This window comes from Myxocyprinus asiaticus, chromosome 50 (assembly GCF_019703515.2).
Source record: "Myxocyprinus asiaticus isolate MX2 ecotype Aquarium Trade chromosome 50, UBuf_Myxa_2, whole genome shotgun sequence".
Classification (NCBI taxonomy): Eukaryota; Metazoa; Chordata; class Actinopteri; order Cypriniformes; family Catostomidae; genus Myxocyprinus; species Myxocyprinus asiaticus.
In genome coordinates, this window is record NC_059393.1 from 19819853 (window position 1) to 19842185 (window position 22333).

Below are 22333 nucleotides of genomic sequence, written 5' to 3' on the forward strand. Positions count from 1 at the left end.
TTACTATTAAATAAGTGTTCTGAGATATCTCACCGGTCTCTGTGACAGCTGTAGACTTTGTAAACAGCAAACAAAAATGTGTCTGTGGACATTGATGCTTTTCACCTGTCAATAATTTTGCTCGTTCTCATAGTGTTGTATTTGAAGTGGATCACTGAGGCTATGATTCACAATGTTTGTCAGTTGAGGGCGCTATTGTGCCAGTGTTGAGTTTGACAGCCACGAGAACAAACAATGCTGCTCTTTTGCTCAGTTTTGGTCTCAAAATTATCTTTGGAAGGCGGGGTTTTGGAATAAGGGTGCATGGCTAATTCAAATGCTCAGTCATGTGAATGCTAAAATCGCTTACAGCACCTTTAAAAAAACGAATTAAAAAAAAAATCTGCATGTATAGTGTCGCCATTCAGAATTGCTAAACTTTTTTTCACTCAGGTTTCCAAAACATTTAGTCCATCTTCCATTGGTCAGACAAGCAGTTAGCCCCGCCCCAAACTCACATCATTGGTCGAGCCACTGTTGCTGTGTCTAGCTGGTTGGTATGCTTAAACAAAGTAATGTTTTGTTAACACTACAGAGCAGTGTTGCACTTTCGTGGACATAAACCAATGAAAGGCTTACTTATAAATTAGTTGTCTCTACTTATTAAACAGGGATATGGTGCTTTTAACATGAGCTCAAAACTCATTTCAGATCTTCTAAATCACACACTATTTGAATTGCCTGCTGAGCTTCTTAGCTTATTATTTTAACTTGTTTTCCTAACAAAAATCATTTGAACATAATCAGAAGGGTGGCATATCATAAACAGCAATTTAAATAGTTTCTGGTTTTTATTGTAGTTAAACAAAACTGCCTCTATGGTAACAAGGCTACATTTCCTTTTACAAACGGCAAAACTACCCTGTGCTGGCCAATGGACGTTTATTTGGAACCACTGTTGTAAAGATGTGCCTTGTTTAGCGAGCGATTGCCAAATGTTTCCTGGTAGACTAATTCTGTGGCGTAAAAAACTGCATTTTGCCAAATCAGCCAGGCGTGACGGAAAAGCCTAAAGGTTTGTTTTAGCTCACATTTAAACGAGGTGTCCATATTATTAGTCACTGTTTGCAGCTCTCTAAATGCATTGGGCAGCAGATCTGATTATAATTAAAAACTGCTGTAATTAAAAAGAAACAGTTTACATCATGCTATAAAACCAAACGGTTCATGCTATTTAAAGTTTCTGTAAATGTAATCGTAGCTATTACTTTAACTCTCACGCTGGGGCCCAGAGGTTACAGGTTTAACACCAATTTTCCTCATAGTTAATGCTTGCTTAAAGGTATAGTTCACCCAAAATTAACATTCTGCCTAACATCTTCAACTTGCATGAGGTTTGCATTATATGTGATTTTTATTTTATTTTATTTTATTTTATTTTTTTTATTGTTTTTGTTTCTTTTTTTAGTCTTGATATAGTTGACGGTAGCTGAAAAACCAAATTAGTTTTCCATCTTTAAGACATCAAAATAAAAGTCATGGGGGGAATATAGGAAGAATTGAAATCAATCTAATGGTTAGTTTATCAGGTACCTGTACAATGTTTTTGTATTTGTCTGTCTAGAACCAGCCCTGAAATATAAAGCTGTTGTGATAATATTAACATGCTATGAAGACCTGGGATAGTTGTCGCACTTTTTATTCTAGTCAATATTTATAAGGGTAGATTTATTATCAAATGTCACTTTCTGTTTATTTTCTGTTTTTCCCCTGGTCAAAAGATACAGTTCATTGAACACATGTCTACCTTTTGTTACATTATACGGGGTAAGTCGTAACAATGCGAAACAACTGCTGAATAGCCTATTAGGCTTTAAAAAATATATATAATAATAACACATTAAACAGCAAAGGTAATGTGCAAAAAATATTAAACCATTGTTTTGGCCAACATAAATTGTCAAAAAGTGTCATAAAATATAAAATTACTACATGAAAACACATGACAAACTTTAAAAAAATAAAAATGTGACAACCTGACACCAACATGACATTTCTGGAAAATAACCATGTCTAGTTCAAACTTTTAATCTACTTTCATTATATAGTTACCTTTTTATAATATAGATATTTAACCTTAATCCCAGTTTGGTTTTATTGTGTTTACTTGTTTTCCCAAGAATTATTGCGAAAATATGATGTATGCAATGTTAGTTTGAATGAAAGAATTCACAAAAATATTCTCATTGAAGACAGTTTTAACTAGGTGCCTACATGCAAATCCACTGCTACAGAAAACAAGTGGGTCGCTTCTCTCTTTTTTTTTTTTTTTTTTTTTTGTCCGGATCTATTAAGTTCACACAAATCAATGACTTGAATAATTGATTTACGGCTCTGCTAAGATGAACATATTTTTAATTTCTGTTCAAAATTATTATATATATACATACAGTGCATCCAGAAAGAATTCACAGCACTTCACTTTTTCCACATTTTGTTATGTTACAGCCTTATTCCAAAATGGATTAAATTCATTATTTTCTTCAAAATTCTACAAACAATACCCCATAATGACAACGTGAAAGAAGTTTGTTTGAAATCTTTGCAAATTTATTAAAAATAAAAAACGAAAAAAATCACATGTACATAAGTATTCACAGCCTTTGCCATGACACTCAAAATTGAGCTCAGGTGCATCCTGTTTCCACTAATCATCCTTGAGATGTTTCTACAACTTGTTGATTGGAGTCCACCTGTGGTAAATTCAGTTGATTGGACATGATTTGGAAAGGCACACACCTGTCTATATAAGGTCCCACAGTTAACAGTGCATGTCAGAGCACAAACCAAGCCATGAAGTCCAAGGAATTGTCTGTAGACCCCTGAGACATGATTGTATTGAGGCTCAGATCTGGGGAAGGGTACAAAAAAATTTCTGCAGCATTGAAGGTCCCAATGAGCACAGTGGCCTCCATCATCCGTAAATGGAAGAAGTTTGGAACCACCAGGACTCTTCCTAGAGCTGGCCGCCTGGCCAAACTGGGCGATCGGGGGAGAAGGGCCTTAGTCAGGGAGGTGAACAAGAACCTGATGGTCACTCTGACAGAGCTCCAGCGTTTCTCTGTGGAGAGAGGAGAACCTTCCAGAAGAACAACCATCTCTGCAGCACTCCACCAATCAGGCCTGTATGGTAGAGTGGCCAGACGGAAGCCACTCCTCAGTAAAAGGCACATGACAGCCCGTCTGGAGTTTGCCAAAAGGCACCTGAAGGACTCTCAGACCATGAGAAACAAAGATTGAACTCTTTGGCCTGAATGGCAAGCATCATGTCTGGAGGAAACCAGGCACCGCTCATCACCTGGCCAATACCATTCCTACAGTGAAGCATGGTGGTGGCAGCATCATGCTGTGGGGATGTTTTTCAGTGGCAGGAACTGGGAGACTAGTCAGGATAGAGGGAAAGATGAATGCAGCAATGTACAGAGACATCCTTGATGAAAACCTGCTCCAGAGCGCTCTGGACCTCAGACTGGGGCGAAGGTTCATCTTCAAACAGGACAACGACCCTAAGCACACAGCCAAGATAACAAAGGAGTGGCTATGAGACAACTCTGTGAATGTCCTTGAGTGGCCCAGCCAGAGCCCAGACTTGAACCCGATTGAACATCTCTGGAGATATCTGAAAATGGCTGTGCACCGATGTGGACTGTGCCCCATCCAGCCTGATGGAGCTTGAGAGGTCCTGCAAAGAAGAATGGGAGAAACTGCCCAAAAATAGGTGTGCCAAGCTTGTAGCATCATACTCAAAAAGACTTGAGGCTGTCATTGGTGCCAAAGGTGCTTCAACAAAGTATTGAGCAAAGGCTGTGAATATTTTGTACATGTAATTCTTTTTTTTTTTTTTTTTTTTTTTTTTTTTTATAAATTTGCAAAGATTTTAAACAAACTTCTTTCACGTTGTCATTATGGGGTATTGTTTGTAGAATTGAGGAAAATAATGAATTTTAATCCATTTTGGAATAAGGCTGTAACATAACAAAATGTGGAAAAATTTAAGCGCTGTGAATACTTTCCGGATGCACGGTATATATATATATTAAAAATGTATAAAAACAAAACATTGTTTTTTATATAAACATTTTTATTTTCCAAAACTGTATGAAACAACATGAACTCAAAACTTGATGTGTTTTAACCTACTTTTTAAAAAGATTTCTCATTTTTGTCATCTTGTACAACCTTATTTGTCAACCACCAAAGTATTAGTGTAATTGAACTTTTGACCTTTTCTGAGATTTAGCTTTTGTGACTGCTCTCCCTGATTTGAAAGAAGCTCCATGTATCATTGAAAGTACAGTACATAACAAAAATGTTTACATTAAGCTAATGTTGTGTTTTAAAGTACTTGAGTTCCTGGTGAAGTCGTTTATCTAAGAGGGCTGTTGTGAGGGGGCGGTGGGCGGAGCTTATTTCTCCATTTACGCCAGATCGTTATCAGTGGCATAAACAGAGCTTTGTATTTTTCCAGGTATCTAAGCCATCATTTTATCAGCGGTGGAGTCTCACACTCATTGGCACTCAACAATAGCCATTCGCTTCTTGATGACAGAGGACAGTCAGGTGTGACTGTACATCTGCCGCTGGAAATGTGGCTTATTCATTTGAAATGAATTCACCTTCAGAGTTCACCTGTCCAAGCAGCTAGCTTGAAATGGAAAAGGATGAGTGTTTACATATCCTGAGAGGATCGTTCTACTAATGATGACTTTGTGTTTATGTTCTCATGCTATCACTGCTGTAAATAGACCACACATTTTTGTCTGGGCTGGTTTCATTGGCCCAGCTGTTTTATTTAAAGGTGACTAACTGGAGTGTGACCGATGCTTTTGTTATGTTGTCCAAGGGAGTGTGTTTGTGTTTTATGTGAATGCCCATGGGTTTTTGTGTTTGTGTGTGTTTGCACAGGACATGTAGGGTAACCAAATTACGGCCTGGATGCCAGTGTTAAACCTTGGAAAGAGAAACACATTGCAAATGAGGACAATTGTTTACAATATAACACAAGCAATTGTCAATTTTCTTAGACAACACGCTTCACAGCCCATGTATTCAACATTATAACATATGACCATGTATACAACATTATAACATACATTATAACAACAGTGGGTTAGACTTTGAAAATCTGGAACTCAATATCTCCTAATTTGAACCTGGAAATGAACAGTGTTAGGATTTTGAAGAAAATTTAAAGAAAGAAACATACAGTAATAACGTTCAACGAATCAGAAATATTTAAGATTCGGCACTAAAGTCACTAATCAAATAAGTAAATATGTGACATTTGACCATGTTAACTCCTTTGTACAAATGGAGTCATTGTCATCTCGAGTGTATGCTGCTATTAAAACAAAAGGAGACATTCCAAATACTATTTGTAATTCTTAAAATCATGTCATTTTTTATATTATAACTATAACTTTTTCTTAAATTGTTATGCTGAGAATATAATTTGTAAAGAAAAAAAGGTAGCTTTTCAGAATAGAAGCTTTTTCATTAGTGATCTCAGACTTTTGGACCCCACTGTGTAGCTTCCAGTTCATTTGCTTCTTCGCAACAACGCAACGGAAATCGTCTTGTAAATCAAGGGTGTGTCGGAAAACAACTCACTGTGCACGGTTTACTCAGGGACTCCTAAATTACCATGGAAGCTTGTTTGTCAACATGAACATCTCTGTTTTGGTAAGATTACTACTGTAGTAAACCAATAAACACCTGTTAAGCACCTGGGTGATCGTTGGCAGGTGTGTAAGACAGTCAATGTAATGAAAACTGTAGAAAGAGTCTCACACACTGTCATACCTTTATAAAGTTTTGGTCAAAAAACCTTTTTTTCAGGCATTCTATTGGTTAGACTGCTAGTGAAAGCATTTTAGATGTCTGCAGGTGTCCAAACAAGGGGTTTTAACACCTTTCATATATTACTTTTCTAGTCTTTTTTTGGATTACACCAAAATCGTAGTTCATATTTTTAACATGCAGTATAATAAGAATAAAGAAATGGAATAAAAATAAATTCCAGTCCTTCTTTTAATTCTAATAAGCAATGGCAGATATTTCTGTCGGAAAGAACGTTAAATACGTTAACATAAACATTCTCACGTTCTCTGATTATGCAATTATAATCCAACGGGTTAATTACTTTCCTTTATTGCAATATGGTCAGAACCAGTTTAAGCAACAACAACAACAAAAAAGATCCCATTATCCCAAATTTCGCATTGCGTGTAAACACCTTTACCAGTTTTCTTACGACTTATCCAGTGTGTGCAAGTGTTGCGTTGCCTGTTTACATTTTGATGTCAACAAATGCAGAAAATAACCCAATGATTTCAAATATCACGTAAACGTGGGTTTGTTGTGTTGTAATTTTTTATGGATGGATGGGTGGATGGATGGATGGATGGATGGATGGATGGGTTGTATGATTGGGTGTATAGATGGGTGGGTGAATGGATGGGTGTATAGATGGATGTGTGGATGGATGGGTGGGTAGGTTGTATGGATGGATGGATGGGTGGGTGGGTTGTATGGATGGATGGATGGATGGATGGGTGGGTGGGTGTGTGTGTGTGTGGATAGATGGGTGTGTGAGATTTTGGATTGATCTACTACTGTATAGAAGATTAAATATATATAATTTTACACACATATCCATACATATACAGTACACTCAGAACACTTTACATTACAATAAATAGACAATTTAAATTTAGGAGGCTGAACATTATAGCCAAGAGTACACATTGCACAACAAATTTATATTGTCAAAAAGTCAATACTTGTGTGACTCAAAGTTGGGCCACAAAAGCCAACCTTTTCAGTGTTGGAATATGTCAATCACGGCTGAAAATCACCCACTGTCTTAAGGATTTATCCTGGGTCAATTTCACCCTCTATTTTCCCTCTCACTGCATGACCGGACTTTCAAACAGCACACTGACAAATCACCGGTGAGTAAACAGTGTACGGAGGTCCAATATTATTTCTTATGGAACAGAAAAGCACTTTGTCATTGTGTTAACATGCACAGACCTCACAAACCTAATGAGCAATGCCTGGAAACCACCCACACACTGGCGAGGAGCAGTTGCTCTGTTCCACTGTATTTTAGAGGAAATTAAACACTGTGGGTACATTTAGTTATTATTTATGTGAGAGCAGTACACTGGGGTTTCATTTACGTAAATGCTGGCAATAATGTAGGACATTAGTTTACACAATCAACTATATTTTTACTACTAGATTATAGTGATGCTTATCTGTGCAAAATTTGCCACCACGGGTGTAATGTGTGGTTGCCAGGGTGTTACTATACGGTTCCTAACATCTTCTGAATGTTTTTTAGAACATTGCTATGCAGTTGCTAGGGTGTTCTGGTGGCTGCTTGGTGTAATGGGTGGTTTTTAGGGGTTGCTGTGCGGTTCATAAGGTGTTGGATGTTTTTTAGCATGTTGCTATGCAATTGCTAGTGTGTTCTTAGTGGTTGCTATGGTGTAAAGGGTGTTGTGATACAGTTCCTAAGGTGTTCTGAGTGGATTTAAGCATGTTGCTATGCCATTGCTAGGGTGTTCTAACTGGTTGCTAGGTGGTTGTTTACTGGCCCAAGTTAAATGAGCCCACCCCCATCATATTCTGGTCCCTAGATATGGCTTGGGTCCCTCCCTATGTTTTTCTTCCCCCACCTAATTTATCATCCGGCAGGCAAAAATCGCAATTTGCGCACAATTCGTACCGGCAGGCGGAAAACCAAAGTATACTCTGAATTTAGGGCATTTTGAATGGCTTTTAACGCATTCCTTTGTGGTTGCTAGTGTGATCTGAGTGGATGCTAGAGCATTGATAGGGGTGTTCTGTGTGGTTGATTACTGGCCCAAGTGAAACGAGCCTACCCTCGCTGATATTTTGTCCCTAGATATACCTCAAATCCCTCCTTCAATTTTGCTTTTGGATTTTTTAACCTGTTTTATCATCCACCAGGGGAAATTCATGTCTGATTGCATAGAAAATAACAGCAAAGCTCTATTGAAAACCGAAGTATAACCTAGCCTTTAGGGTTAGGGTATGGTTCAAATCCCTAACCCTAAGTATAAGCAATAGTAATAGTGATGCCGGTCTTAGAAAGCACCACTAATCACAATTACTGATGAATGCTTCAGTAATGCAATACCAGTGTACAAGTCGTAAAAATCTGTGCATCCGATAAAATTTGTCATCAACATTGGCCGGCATGGGAGGCGGGCGCGCTAACAAGGAGACTAAAGGCTAGAGCCCCTAAAGTCAGTACCTAGTGTACTGCCAGGTGAGTGAGGTTTACACATACTTCACAGCTATCACATACCAGCTGGCTCCCGTTACACTAGCAGAAAACAGATTTCAATGATTTTAAAAAGCATCTGCTCCTGAAAGTGGTCACAACTAGGGCTGATGAATTAAAGCGTTTATTCAGTGCGATTAATTATATAAAAATAATGTTTTAAAAAAATTGGTGCAATTAATCATGTCCCCGGACCTTTATAAGGAATATTCCCACCATCGCAGCAATTTAAGCTTGAAGTACCACCTGTTTTTCTCCAGGGGGCAGTAAGCAAAACATTTCTGTTTTGGCAACGTAAAAGTCTTTCTAGCAAGCCAGTCCACTGTAGGCCATCTTTGGAACGCTCTTGGGAGACTATTTCCAGTCATGCCAGTGCAGCTCCTATCTGCTTGAATGGGGGAACACTGAAATCTCAAAAACAGTTGGTCAAGATTACGATCAAAGAACATATTTTAAACCAGCAATAAAATCAAACAACATTTTCAGATTACGCTGAAACACGCAATTTTACAGGTTTGTTTTCTAATGCGCATGCACATTCTAATTAATTTGATTAAAAATTGTAATCGATTGACATCTCTATTCACAACAACAAGGCAGTTTTGTTTTACTTTTGGATTGTTAATAATGTTCCAATTCAAGAATTCAACTGCCCCCCCCCCCCCCTTCTCTCTCTCTCTCTCTCTCTCTCTCTCTCTCTCTGTCCATTCAGATAAGTGCATGTGTGTATTTCCTGGTTTTTATTTTGTATAAACTGTGGGTGAAAAGACAATACCTGAGGTGAAGACATAGAAACCTGATGTGTAGAGGGAGTGACCGCAGACACCATAACAGGCACGTCCGCAAAACACAGACTCCTACTTACACATACAATGAGCAAGCTATTAAAAAGCAGGGAAATATTATGTGGGGAAAACTGGCCTGAGGCGCATCCTATCTGCTTACCTAAACTGACCTGTTACACCTATAGCTTAATGCATTGCACATTTACAAATGTTTTAGCTGTTACAGGCAGAGTGTTAGCCTCATTCACCTTTCATTTTCAATGCATCTTTTGTTCTCTCCATACAATTAAAGTGAATGGTGACTGAGGCTGTCAGTCCCTAATATGCTGTTTAATGGAATAATTCACCCAAAAATTTTAATTCTCATCATTTACTCAACCTCATGCCATCACAGATGTGTGACTTTCTTAATTCTGCAGAACACAAATTAAGATTTTTAGAAGAATATTTCCGCTCTGTTGGTCCATTTAATGCAAGTGAATGGTGGCCAGAACATTTAAACTCCAAAAAGTGCATAAAGGCAATATAAAAGTAATTAATACAACTCCAGTGCTTAATTCTATATCTTCAGAAGCAATATTATAGGTGTGGGTGAAAAACAGATCAATATGTAAGTCCTTTTTTTTACTATAAATTATCCTCCCTGCCCAGTAGGTGCAAAATGCAGGAAGAATGCGAATTGCCAAAAAACAACTGAAGAAGAATGTAAAAGTGGAGTTTGGAATGACATGAGGGTGAGTAAATGATGAAATTTTTATTTTCGGGTGAACTCAACTAACCTGTTACTGTCTTGAATAAACAAGGAGTCAAACAACAGTAACAGTGACTACAACACGGATAATAAATGCATGGGCAAAGAAATAAATAAAACATAAATAATGAAAGGCAATTTCAGTGATTACAGCAAATGACCACTAATTATGGTAATAACACTCTAAATGGGTGATATAAATGTCTTTGTGCTCCGTTGTTTAATTTTCCTGGGTTTTATATTACATTTCTCCCTTTTTTCAAGCTTCCAGATGTGTATTTATGTATACGAAATGAAATTATAATCTTTTATTTACAAAGCAGTGATCGATTTTGCAACTGTATCAAACTCCAGCCTATTGATGGTGCAGTCTCGCTTGTGGTTTTGCTCTGGTCCACCTTAAGAGCGCTCCTCTCTATTTATAATTTCCTGAAAACTTTTCCAGCCAATGACAGAGCGTCCAGGTTACCTGCCAGGCGCTTTGGGCCTAGCGATGACTTATGATTGGTCGACGCACGGAACTAGCAGCCAATCAGCTGCCTGCAGGGGTTGTTTGGAGCCACTGGAGAATGACAGCTCGAAAAAAACAAAAAAGACAGAAGGAAAATTTGTTCAGCTCACGCCATTGCCATCCGCCGTGGAGGATGAAAACTTTCAAGAAGTTTTCGCGTTCATTTTAAGCTGCTTTCGGTATTCAAGCTGTACCACCAACAGGATTTACATCTGACTGGAAATATCCGCCTCATATTTTGTCCATTTGAGAGGATTTACGGGTCGGGCGTGCTGAAAAACGCACACTTTCAACGATATTTATGGGAAACTGAGAGGAATTTATATGCTAGTCATATTTAGAGACTTCTCACAGACACCAGACAACTATGTCCGGGGGTATCGGTATATATGCGGTCAAGAAACGGAAGAAGCCTGTTCAGAAAATGTAAGTTTTTTTCTTTCTGTGGAGTGTCTCATGTTCAAGTTCAAAGCGCGCCCGTCTCGTGCATCGATGTTATTGTTACAACGCACCAGAAACATCGGAATAATTCGAACGGCTAGTGTTCGAATGTTATAATGTAACAGAACGAACGTTCTGAGAGAAGAATGGAACGCGTTCTATTCAACAATGCTTTCATTTGTTACATAAACCCTAAAACTGTGTTTAAAACTGATAAACTTACGTATATGCGCGTGCGATGTCTTAAAAATGTCAAAATCGGAATTGGGTGCGTTTTTTATTGGACACGCTGTTGTGAAAATGAAGTTAACGCATAATGTATATCTTGCAATTCATATTCGTGTCAGTTCATATACATATCTATTGGCTGTATAACAAGGTGTGTGTGTGTATATATATCTATATATATCTATCATATATATATATATATATAGTCAAAAGTACTAAAATGGTTAAAAAAAATATTAAAAAATTGCAATGTTTGTTTGGGTGTACTCTTTATGTATTACAGTATATTGTGTCTGCAAAAATGACGTTTTTTTTTAATCTCCCCTGGTGAATTCGGACTTTCTAATGAATCTCAGGAAATACGTGGGCCGGTGCTGTTTGTTTTTTCACGCGTTTCATTGTTGCTTCGCAAACAAAAGGAAGTCCGAATTTGACCCAGCTCTGTACACAGGGGCTTCCAGACTTCATCGGGGCACCTTAAAAATTCGTGCTTGGTGTGTATAGTTTTGGGTCTGGCATGGAAATAGTACTCTTATATTAATCATAATCAAGTTGAGAGTTGGCGGCGCTCTCACGCGATACTTACGGGGGGGGTATTGTAATCTGATATAGCCTTTTTTCAAATCATGAGAACACAGTTTTTTTTTTAAACTTTCTTCTTGCTTCCTCCCCCCTCCTCAAATTAGGGTTTTTAACGTTTTTAAGTCACGCAAACTGTTACGCAACTGCGGTGGAACTGGCTAAAAAGCCCAAGCACGCCTTTGATCGGTTGTAGCACCTTGTTAATGCTCTTCTTTTATGACTTTGCAGATACTTTGACTGAAAAAATGTAAAACTCAACTATATGCAATACCAGCAATATAGTCGCTGGGTCTGGCTTATTAGTTTGAACCAACATAAATTGTACTGAAACGCATTAGAAATGTTTGTCCCACTTCTAGGACACTATCTTATTTTTTGGTTAACACTGTACAGTGTCCACATTGCATACAAATGTAATGAACTGCAATAGTAATAAGTGTATTTGTAAGCTTTCTACAAAATAATTGCAAATCATGTTGACCATTTGTCAGGTAATCTAAAATGTGCTGCATGTGGTAACATCTGAATTAACTGGTTTTATTCAAGGATCAACCAGACTTTCTTTTTTTTTTTTTAGGTTACACTGATTTAAAATGTCATTTTAAAACTTTCAGGTAAATAGTAATGGCTTCTTAAGGTAACAACTGCACCTTTTCACTCTTTACAGTGTATTTACTGTAAGTAAATACACTGTAACATAAACACTGATGTAAAGTGTGTGACTTCTTAGGCATTTTATAAATACTAAAAAGCTCACAGTGCTTTTTTATGATTTATATCACATATGTTGACCGTCAGAAGGGATTTGTGTAAGTATTAGCAGTCTTTGTATGTCTGCATGTTGATGTCGCCCAGCATATTTGGCCTGCAAACACTCTCATAAGAGTGCAATGGTGCAGATCCCGTACCTGTATACAGCACCGTCGGGCCCACCCACAGGGTTATGTGTATATTAACGCCGTCATTGGCGCAGGAGACTGACGACCTTTGCACAGTATGTCCGCACTTCAGAATAGCTACTTACTGGAGCTTGAACTGCAGTTTGTGTTTTAGCGTGCTGATAGACGTTAAAACAAGACAGGAAGGTGGCAAGGCTTTGGAACGGCCAAAGACCGTATCTGACACAAAGAGGGTATTGAGAGAGTGTAACTGGACACCTGGCTTCACACCATGACTGCTAGGAGTTGGAATGCTGCAGAACAGTAGAACCTCTTTCTCACTCTCTTACTTTCACTCACTCTCTCCCAAAAGAATCTTGTCAAGATTTCCTCACTTCTCATCTATGCGAAAACAAAAATATTGGCACAAGAAATGAACCAGCTCGCCTCTGCTGGAAACTGCAGCTGGAACTTCAAGTGGAAGTTTTCAGCATCTTACAGTGGGCTGAAACTGAAGTGTGTAATTATTTTAATGTTAAAGTACATTTTAATAAGTAAGCCATTTGTAGGTTTATTTGTTCGAAAAGTTTAAACACTGTGGTTCCGTGGCGCTGTTTGAGCATCCTGGCCAGCCTGTCACCGCAACATTGCTCAACCAGTAAGCACGAGTTTGGGTTGGGACTATGTGTTTGTCTGACCAATGGAACATTCTATCAATAATAAAGTTCATGCCAAAGTATACTTAGGCTTTCTGCGTGCCGGTTCCGTCATCAGTGCAGTACATGCCGATTGACCACGTCCAGCATAGTTTTTCTAGAAACGTGGACACTCCACTCTGAAATAGAACATCCACTTTTTACCATTCAGTCAATACATGAAGGATAAAATCAAGCGCTAACATTAAGGAAGTAATGTTAGAATACCGTGGGTTTTGAATTAGGGCTGGGCGATATGTAAAAATTTTTTTTTTTTTCGATAATTGCCTTTAAAAATATTGCAATATCCGATTACATTGTCAACCCCCCTGCCGAGGGTCAGTGAATTTCTTTGCTTTATTGATTTTGCTTTAAACATTTTATTCATTTATTGATATAATAGCCTACAGATTAAGAACTAAAGACAATTATAAATGTAAAGACAACAATAATCAAAATAAATAAGCCTAATAAATTCCCTCGTGTTCCCAAAATAATGCTGCCAAATGTGTGTTCTTATCGAATTTGTGTTTGTATTGCGTTTTGGTAATACAGTTAATGCTGCCTAAATAAAATCAAATAAAACTCAATTTTAGATTCAAGGTGAATGTGTCTTGCATTACGACATTATTCTTGCAAACAGTTTTCAGATGAATGAAACAGTGAAAAAAGAGTGAAAACTCTTTACATGCACTTGTTTCACATGACAGGCTCATGCTGCATGTCTCTGAACAAACAGCGAATCAGACACAAGCACTGACGGCTTTTCTTTGATCTGTTCTTAAAAATAATAAAGTATGTTTTTTCAAGCACATGTCTTTGTGACTAACAGCATTTCTTGTCATTTGTCTGTCCGAGACAGGTTGCCCACCTGTTGCGGGTAGATGACCAAAATTACCCACACATGAACCCGCGCATGAAATACATTTGGATAAGGAACTTTTGAACTGGTTTCAGCCTTGTCGCATTTGGCGGGTTACGGGTGCTAGTTTCACACCCTGGTCCCTGTTTAATATATTTGGCGACTTCCCAGAGTCCCATGGTTTTGCCATTTCCTGATATTGTCGATCGTCATCTGTTCGCAGTTGGCATAGGGATCTTTGTAAGACATTGTCGATATCCGATTACATCGTCCTATCGCCCAGCCCTATTTCGAATGTTATTTTATGTTGACTTTAAGCTGTTTTTTGTAGAGATGCTCCAGTCGATCGGCCACCGATCGGTATCAGCTGATATGCACGTCCTAGGACTCTATCAGTGATTGGTAATTTGGTCGAATATGAGGCAAATATGAAAAGTTTGTGTACTGTACTGTTAATGTGGCCTTTCACACACGACAAGGCAAAGGGAAAACAGCGTGAGCTGTGAAATTGTCCTTACTATCGTTCATGGCGGCAGCTTCTCAGTCTCCGCCAGGCATAGGCATCTCAGTAATAACATGAATTACAAGATGTAGTGTAATTCAAACATCTTTATTAAATATCTCCCGATTAAATGGCATTAAAAATAGTAGCACCTGTAGAGTCCAGAAACATGCGCTCTTTCTCCGCTTTCCTTTCATCCCTTTCCCTCATGAGAGAGCGTGTGTTTACCTCATTAAAGTTCAAGCAGCAACCAGTGAAAAATGAACTATTAATACAATCATCCAACTAAATGAAAAGGCAGGGAAGGCATTTATAACTATAATAATTATTTATACAATATTAACATACCATAATATAAAGTATTAAATGTAATGCAAAAATAAAACAGAAGTAAAATAATGAATAATACGAATTATATGAAATAATGACAATGAACCAATAACCAAAACACATCACATTAAGTTTAATTGCACCTATGGGTTATCAGTTTGTCTTCAGTTTGACAATAAGCTTTTTTAGGGCTATCTATCTTAATATAGAGAATATTGTGTTAGCCTATACTTGTTTGAAGTCTTATTAAAAAAGCTTTTTTAATAAGCCTTTTAAACTTTTTTTTGCCTGCAAAAACTAGGCAAAGTGATATAACTGAGAAGAGGAAAATTCAGTTGTGCAGAAAGATCCCGATAAAAGGTGAAATGATCGGGATCGGCCGATCAGGTGACAAGGTGATCGGTATCGGCTGTAAAAATCCTGATCAGAGCATCCCTAGTTTTTTGCATGGCATTAAACATAATGCCAAAAACAAAATTGCTTTCCATTTTTTAATCAGGCATTCATTGTGTAAGTGTATAATGTGCTAGCACAGCTGAGCGCAAATTGCTGAATTTATTCCCAAACCTGAGCCCAACCAGATTGGAAAATAGACTTGAAACTCTTTAACAGAATTCATTAGGCTGACTTGCATCCAGCTGTAATTTGAACTGTCCACATACTGAACAGACTGCAGACTTCAGGGTCAAATAAAAACCGATTTTCACATCAGAGTCCAGTATGAATAAGTAAAGGACAGACGTCTGGGCGTTCATGTCTGAATCTTGAAACGCTTATGCGCAGTGGTCTGTTTAATGAAGTAGTAAGTCAAAGAGACTGCTTGCTTGACAACAGCCCCACCCTTTCTTGCCTCTAGCTATGATGTAAGGCAGTTACATTTGCACCCTGACAAAGGGCCTTAGAAAAGGCATGTTTACTGTACTGTGCCTTTGCGATGGTATTTCTGGCTCGGGAATCAATACATTGATGGCTTTGTGGGCTGAAAGAAAATTGGACCAGAACCAAAAGAAAGCCCCTCCCTCTCTCCTTCAAATTAAAATACCCACACATCTTATTTTGAGGATGGCAAGAGGAAAGCAGTCACCTGATTACTAAATCTTCATGGTCAGATAAAGTTGGCACCTGAGAATGGTGACTGAACATGAATTTGTACCCGGTGACTCCTAGGGCTGGACGATTTTGCTAAAAAATTTACATTTCAATATTTTTTAATGATGTTTACGATATGTCCCAATATTTATGTCTTTACTCTGAAATTGTTTAGTTTGAAATAGTGATCCCAATCTCCCAGAAAAGGTGGAATGCAAAACTAGCATAATGTCTACAGTAAACCTCATAAAAAGCCAAATATAGAGAATATTAGGAAAATTGTGATATTCACATTGAAGGTGTTTAAATGCAATATCTTAGACTAATTATGCTTTATAAGTCGTATTAATAAAAACGTTTATGGTCATGTAAGCACAGTTAACAGACATTCATTTATTGGGGTAGGTCATAAACAGTTTAAGCAAAAAACAATCGACAGGTAGATTTTCGTCCATTACCCCTGTTTCGCATTGCATGTAAAGGCCTTTACTGGCATTCTTATCATCTTATCCAATGTGTTCAAGCGTTGTTCCCATGAGTGTTTACATTTTGACAGCAAAAGCAGAGAATAATACAATGAAGTGTCACGTACAATGTTTTCTTGCATTGTTTTTTTTTTTTTTTTTTTTTTTTTGTGAATAAGCTGATTTTTGGTAGTTATCAGCATATTGGTGTTGCTTAATTGTATATCCCCCAAAATCAGTGTGAATATATGTTATATATCGCCCAGCCCTATCTGACCCTCTGGGCCTAGTTGACCGATGCGGTGTGATGCACTGAGTGCACGCCATTGGAGCCAATTTTAGTTCTGTTCTTTTTTCCCCCCTCAACTTGGTGTTTGATTCAAACCAGATGTGGTTGAGATTCAGCTGAGGTTATCAGGTGGAAAACAACCACTGTTTTCTAAATTCACCCTTTCCCTTCTGATCTCAGATCTGTTTTGTGTAAGAGGCAATGTTAGGGTTTTGGTAATGGGGGCTGGAATGAGATTGACGTAAATTTACTCCAGTCACTTTGGACACACTTGACAGAGGTTATGTTTCAAAAAACTTTAATCTAATGGCTTGTTCTTAAATGCTTGAATTTAGTTTTGTAGACATTTAATTTTGAAGATGCTACTGTTAGTCTAAAACATAGAAAATAGAAGTATTAAAGAAAGATTAGGTGTGTCCAATGTTTTTGACTGGACTATCTACACACAACTTCCCCACTGACCAGTACCAAGGACATGGAGTGGCTAGACAAAAGAGAATCTACCATGGGATTTGTAGAAAATTTTTTCTCAAACTAGGCTGCCAAGAGCTGTAAGATTGTGCATTGTGACTATCATCAGTAAACCTTTCGAACAACATAATACATGCAGACGACAAATAAGCTATTGTGCAACAATGACAGAATATTTTGAAACTGTCTTTCCAGTGGTTGGGTTTTTTAGATGAGTGCCAACCCGAAAAGAAAAGGAAATAAACAAACATACAATTAGAAAATGCAGAGAAAGCAAGAAAGGACAAGAGAACAAAGAACCAAGTCTTGAGATGGTCCTCTGTGTATTGCAAGCGGCATGAGACACCTTATTGCATGTTGGGACATGCTAGAAGAAAACAATGATGATGTCACACCTCATGTGGTTGGCCTGAGATGTTTGTGCATAAGAGGAGAGAAAAGGAGAGATAGAGTGAGAGTTTTCAGATGTTCCCACTTGAGGGATGTCTTCAGTGACAAAAATCCCTTGGCAACCACAGTAAATGGTGGGAGGTCTGCACAATCAGTACCAATGGCTGAAACTCAAATCACAGTGGATCTTTACCCACTTTTACCAAATGGATTTAATTCAACCAGAATGTTGAAAAGAATGTTTTACGTTTTTTCTCTTGGATTGTATTTCCCGCATTGTATTCCAGCATCAGAATTTCCTCACAAATAATAATGGATTATAATAGATCAAAGCCAACATGCTAGTAATTGCAAACATTGTACTGCTGAAAACAATTGTTTTTGATTGAAAGTTTTGTTAAGTTTGAATATTAGTTCTATTAATTTAGCTATCTGATAAAGGCTTTGTTTTAAGGTTTGGGACGAACAGATTATTTGGCTTTCATATTGGACTAGGGCTGGATATGATACAGGTTGTGATGCATATGATTCAATAAATTGTTATGCATCACAAAAACTTAATTGTATCGCAGTTAAAACTGCACAAAATGTACGAGTCAGACGCTATTATTTCTGCACAAATTTGCTTTACTTAATTTTTGCAGACTTGTTCCAAAAATAATCATCCATTGATCGGACAAACCAATATTCCCACTCCAAACTCATGACATTGTTGAACAAATGTTGCTATGTTGCACTGGTCAGGATGCTAAAACAAACAACACAACAGAGCCACGTTGTTTACTATTTATAAAATGACATCCATCACCAAAAAAGAAAAGAAAAAATAGATGTTTAGCCATCAGCAAAGAAAAATCCCTTGCTCACCCTGATTGTTAATTAGGTGTTTGTTGTATTAAGTGCAAAGAAATAAAGCACATGCTTTACAATCAGATAAATGGAATCTCCTGAGAACTTAAAAAATAGGCGAATCAATGGCGCGTCAACGATGATGAACCCCTTCATGTCATTCTAGAAAAATGGAGCTCAGGGCTGAAGGGGAAGAAAGGGGTGGAACACACTCTTTTGTTCCTGCAGGCTCTTTTATTTTTCATTTTTTCTGAGGTTAGTTTTACTTTCTTTCTGGGAAAACATAATTAGGGTCCAGCTTGGATAGCTAGAGTTACCGCTCCGAGTCTTTTGGGCTGGCAAGCAATGAAAAGTCTGCATGAGGTTGAGTTACATAGTTTTGATGGCCGTGATTCCAGTAAGGGGGCTCAAGCTCAGATAATGGGATTTATATCAGAAGCGTGGAAAGTTATTCTAGTACACAAATGGTGAAGACAATAATTGTCTTACTTTTCCATTCCTTATTTAAAATGTGAATTGCATAGGCCGGTAGTTACAAGATAAACAAAGGCAGATGATGTCCATGGGCTTCTTTTTTTTTTTTTTTGATTTTAGGTTAAAGTTTGTGAATAGAAAAAGGCAAAGTGTATTTTCTAAGTGCTGTGGCTGGTCACCAAACTATTTACATTGATAGATTATAATCAATCTGCACTGAATTTTTGTTATGAAAACAGTACCTTTGGTTTTGGGACTAATCTTGCCTGTCCGCAGCAATAATAAGCGAATACCTTTCAGGCATGTATGTAATGCTACAGGCATTCAGGAGAAAAGCCCTCTATAAGACAAGGGACTCAGTAATGTAATTCAGAGATTATAAATCAAGACTTAGAAACTCAGTTTCCAAGCATTACATACCCTGAAACCCAGTCAATATTCAGTCTGTCTTTTGTTTGCGGCATTCACAATAAGTGAAAAAAAGTAAAACGTCCAAAATCCCGGAAATACCGCGGTGCATCTGGTAAGTTTTTGTTTTTCCAAAAGAAAAAGCCTCAAAATCTTATTTGGAGAAAATAGGGCCTGTCTGAGGACAACTGTCACATTTAATCAGAAAACAGAGAGATGGCTGCTACTTTGGTCCTGGCATGGGCTGCTATTTCACCAGCTAGAAGTCTTACAGCAATTGGCAATTTGAAATCGACCAGTCAGTGACGAGTCAACCATAGTGACCCATAAGAAAGAATGAAAGTAATGAACAAAGACTAAGGTGACAGTTACAAAAAAAAGTCTTCAGTGTTTTCTTTATCGGTTTCCCATTTAAGTTGACGATTATGGGAATTATTTGGCCTTTTAATAGATATTTATTTCATTCTATTGCCTACATTTTGTATTGTGTGGATGTGTATGCCATTTTTTAATCTCATATTTTACTCATTCCCATAATGCTCTCTTTGTGATCAGAATGTTGGATAAGTGGAAATGCGATAGTGTTGAAGATGTTTTCATGTGATTAGGCCGAACATCTAAGAAATGTTGACACATCACTATGTGAAAGCTCTTGAAAAATACCCAATGTTTCCAAGTAATTTGTATGTCGACATTGAAAGCTACAAATATGCAGTGCGACACAGCACAATCAGAATCAATAAGGATATAGGTGATATTTAAAGGTGATTTTAAAATACTTTCTCCAATCCCAACCTAAAATACTGAGACGACTATTAGAAACCTACTTGTAAATTGATTTCTCTGAAAAGTGTAACACTGTGGCGTTGTTCCGATAAGCCTGACACAGGAACATTTGCCCAACCAGTGCTGTCTAACTGGGGCAGGATTATCTGTTTGCCCAACCAATGGCAGATGGAGGAGTGTTTGGGGAACCTTTCTGGAAACAATCATTATTTTTGCAGTTCTGTTTGGTGATGCCAGTGGTGCAGAAATTACATACAGTTGAAATCAGAAGTTTACATACACTTAGGTTGAAAAACTCATTTTTAACCACTCCATAGATTTCATATTAGCAAACTATAGTTTTGGCTAGTCGTTAATGACACCTACTTTGTGCATGACACAAGTAATTTTTCCAAAAGTTGTTTACATTGTTCACTTTTAATTGACAATATCACAATACCAGTGGGTCAGAAGTTTACATACACTAAGTTAACTGTGCCTTTAAGCAGCTTGGAAAATTCCAGAAAATGATGTCAAGCCTTTAGGCAATTAGCCAATTAGCATCTGATAGGCTAATTGGAGGTGTATCTGTGGATGTATTTTAAGGCCTACCTTCAAATTAAGTGCCTCTTTGCTTGACATCATGGGAAAATCAAAAGAAATCAGCCAAGACCTCACAAAAAAAATTGTGGACCTCCACAAGTTAGGTTCATCCTTGGGAGCAATTTCCAAATGCCTGAAGGTACCACGCTCATCTGTACAAACAATAGTACCCAAGTATAAACACCATGGGACCATGCAGCCATCATACCACTCAGGAAGGAGACGCATTCTGTCTCCTAGGGATGAATGTAGTTTGGTGTGAAAAGTGCAAATCCATCCTAGAACAACAGCAAAGGATCTTGTGAAGATGCTGGGAGAAACAGGTAGACAAGTATCTATATCCACAGTAAAACGAGTCCTATATCAACATAACCTGAAAGGCTGCTCAGCAAGGAAGAGACCACTGTTCCAAAACAGCCACAAAAAAGCCACATGGGGACAAAGTTCTTACTTTTTGGAGAAATGTCCTCTGGTCTGATGAAAAAAAATATTGAACTGTTTGGCCATAATGACCATAGTTATGTTTGGAGGAAAAAGGGTGAGGCTTGCAAGCCGAAGAACACCATCCCAACCATGAAGCATGGGGGTGGCAACATCATGTTTTGGGGGTGCTTTGCTGCAGGAGGGACTGGTGCACTTCACAAAATAGATGGCATCATGAGGAAGGAAAATTATGTGGATATATTGAAGCAACATCTTAAAACAGCCAAGAAGTTAAAACTCGGTCACAAATAGGTCCTCTAAATGGACAATGACCCCAAGCATACCTCCAAAATTGTGGTAAAATGGCTTAAGGAAAACAAAGTCAATGTATTGGAGTGGCCATCACAAAGCCCTGACCTCAATCCAATAGAAAATTTGTGGGCAGAACTGAAAATGTTTGTGCGAGCAAGGAGGCCTACAAACCTGACTCAGTTACACCAGTTCTGTCTGGAGGAATGGGCCAAAATTCCAGCAATTTATTGTGAGAATCTTGTGGAAGGCTACCCAAAATGTTGACCCAAGTTAAACAACTTAATGCTACCAAATACTAACAAAGTGTATGTAAACTTCTGACCCACTGGGAATGTGATGAAAGAAATAAAAGCTGAAAGAAATAATTCTCTCTACTATTATTCTGACATTTCACATTCTTAAAATAAAGTAGTGATCCTAACTGACCTAAGACAGGGAATGTTTTCTATGATTAAATGTCAGGAATTGTGAAAAACCGAGTTTAAATGTATTTAACTAAGGTGTATGTAAACTTCTGACTTCAACTGCACTTCACCTTCAATATAATGGTATTTTGGACCAATGAGATTTCACTGTGGGCTGAGCTACCCTGCATGTGACAGATCTAGAAACCTAGCAATCAACAAAATACTAGTTAGGACAAAAAATATGGAAGAAATAGCTTTTATCGCTTTATTGCATTGCACCTGATTAGTACTTGGTGTAAAGCTATTTTTTTTTTTTTTTATCTTTAAGGTAACTAATTTTGCACTTTCCACGGTTTCACAAATGTATCTTATCTTGGATTATTAATAATCACATTTACTTGGGGCCTGGGTAGCTCAGTGGTAAAGATGCTGGCGACCACCTCTGGAGTTCGCTAGTTCAAATCCCAG

At 37.8% G+C, this 22333-nt stretch overlaps 1 protein-coding gene across 1 annotated transcript in view; it reads left to right on the top strand.

Annotated features, from left to right (window-relative positions):
* The first annotated feature begins 10499 nt into the window (after positions 1-10499).
* The window catches only part of LOC127438764 (aryl hydrocarbon receptor-like), a 91322-nt gene continuing 79488 nt past the window's right edge, over positions 10500-22333 (top strand). Inside the window, exon 1 of the mRNA XM_051694601.1 lies at positions 10500-10829. Within this exon, the coding sequence (XP_051550561.1) occupies positions 10771-10829 (59 nt within the window). The 5' untranslated portion in view covers positions 10500-10770. The remainder of the gene's footprint in view (positions 10830-22333) is intronic.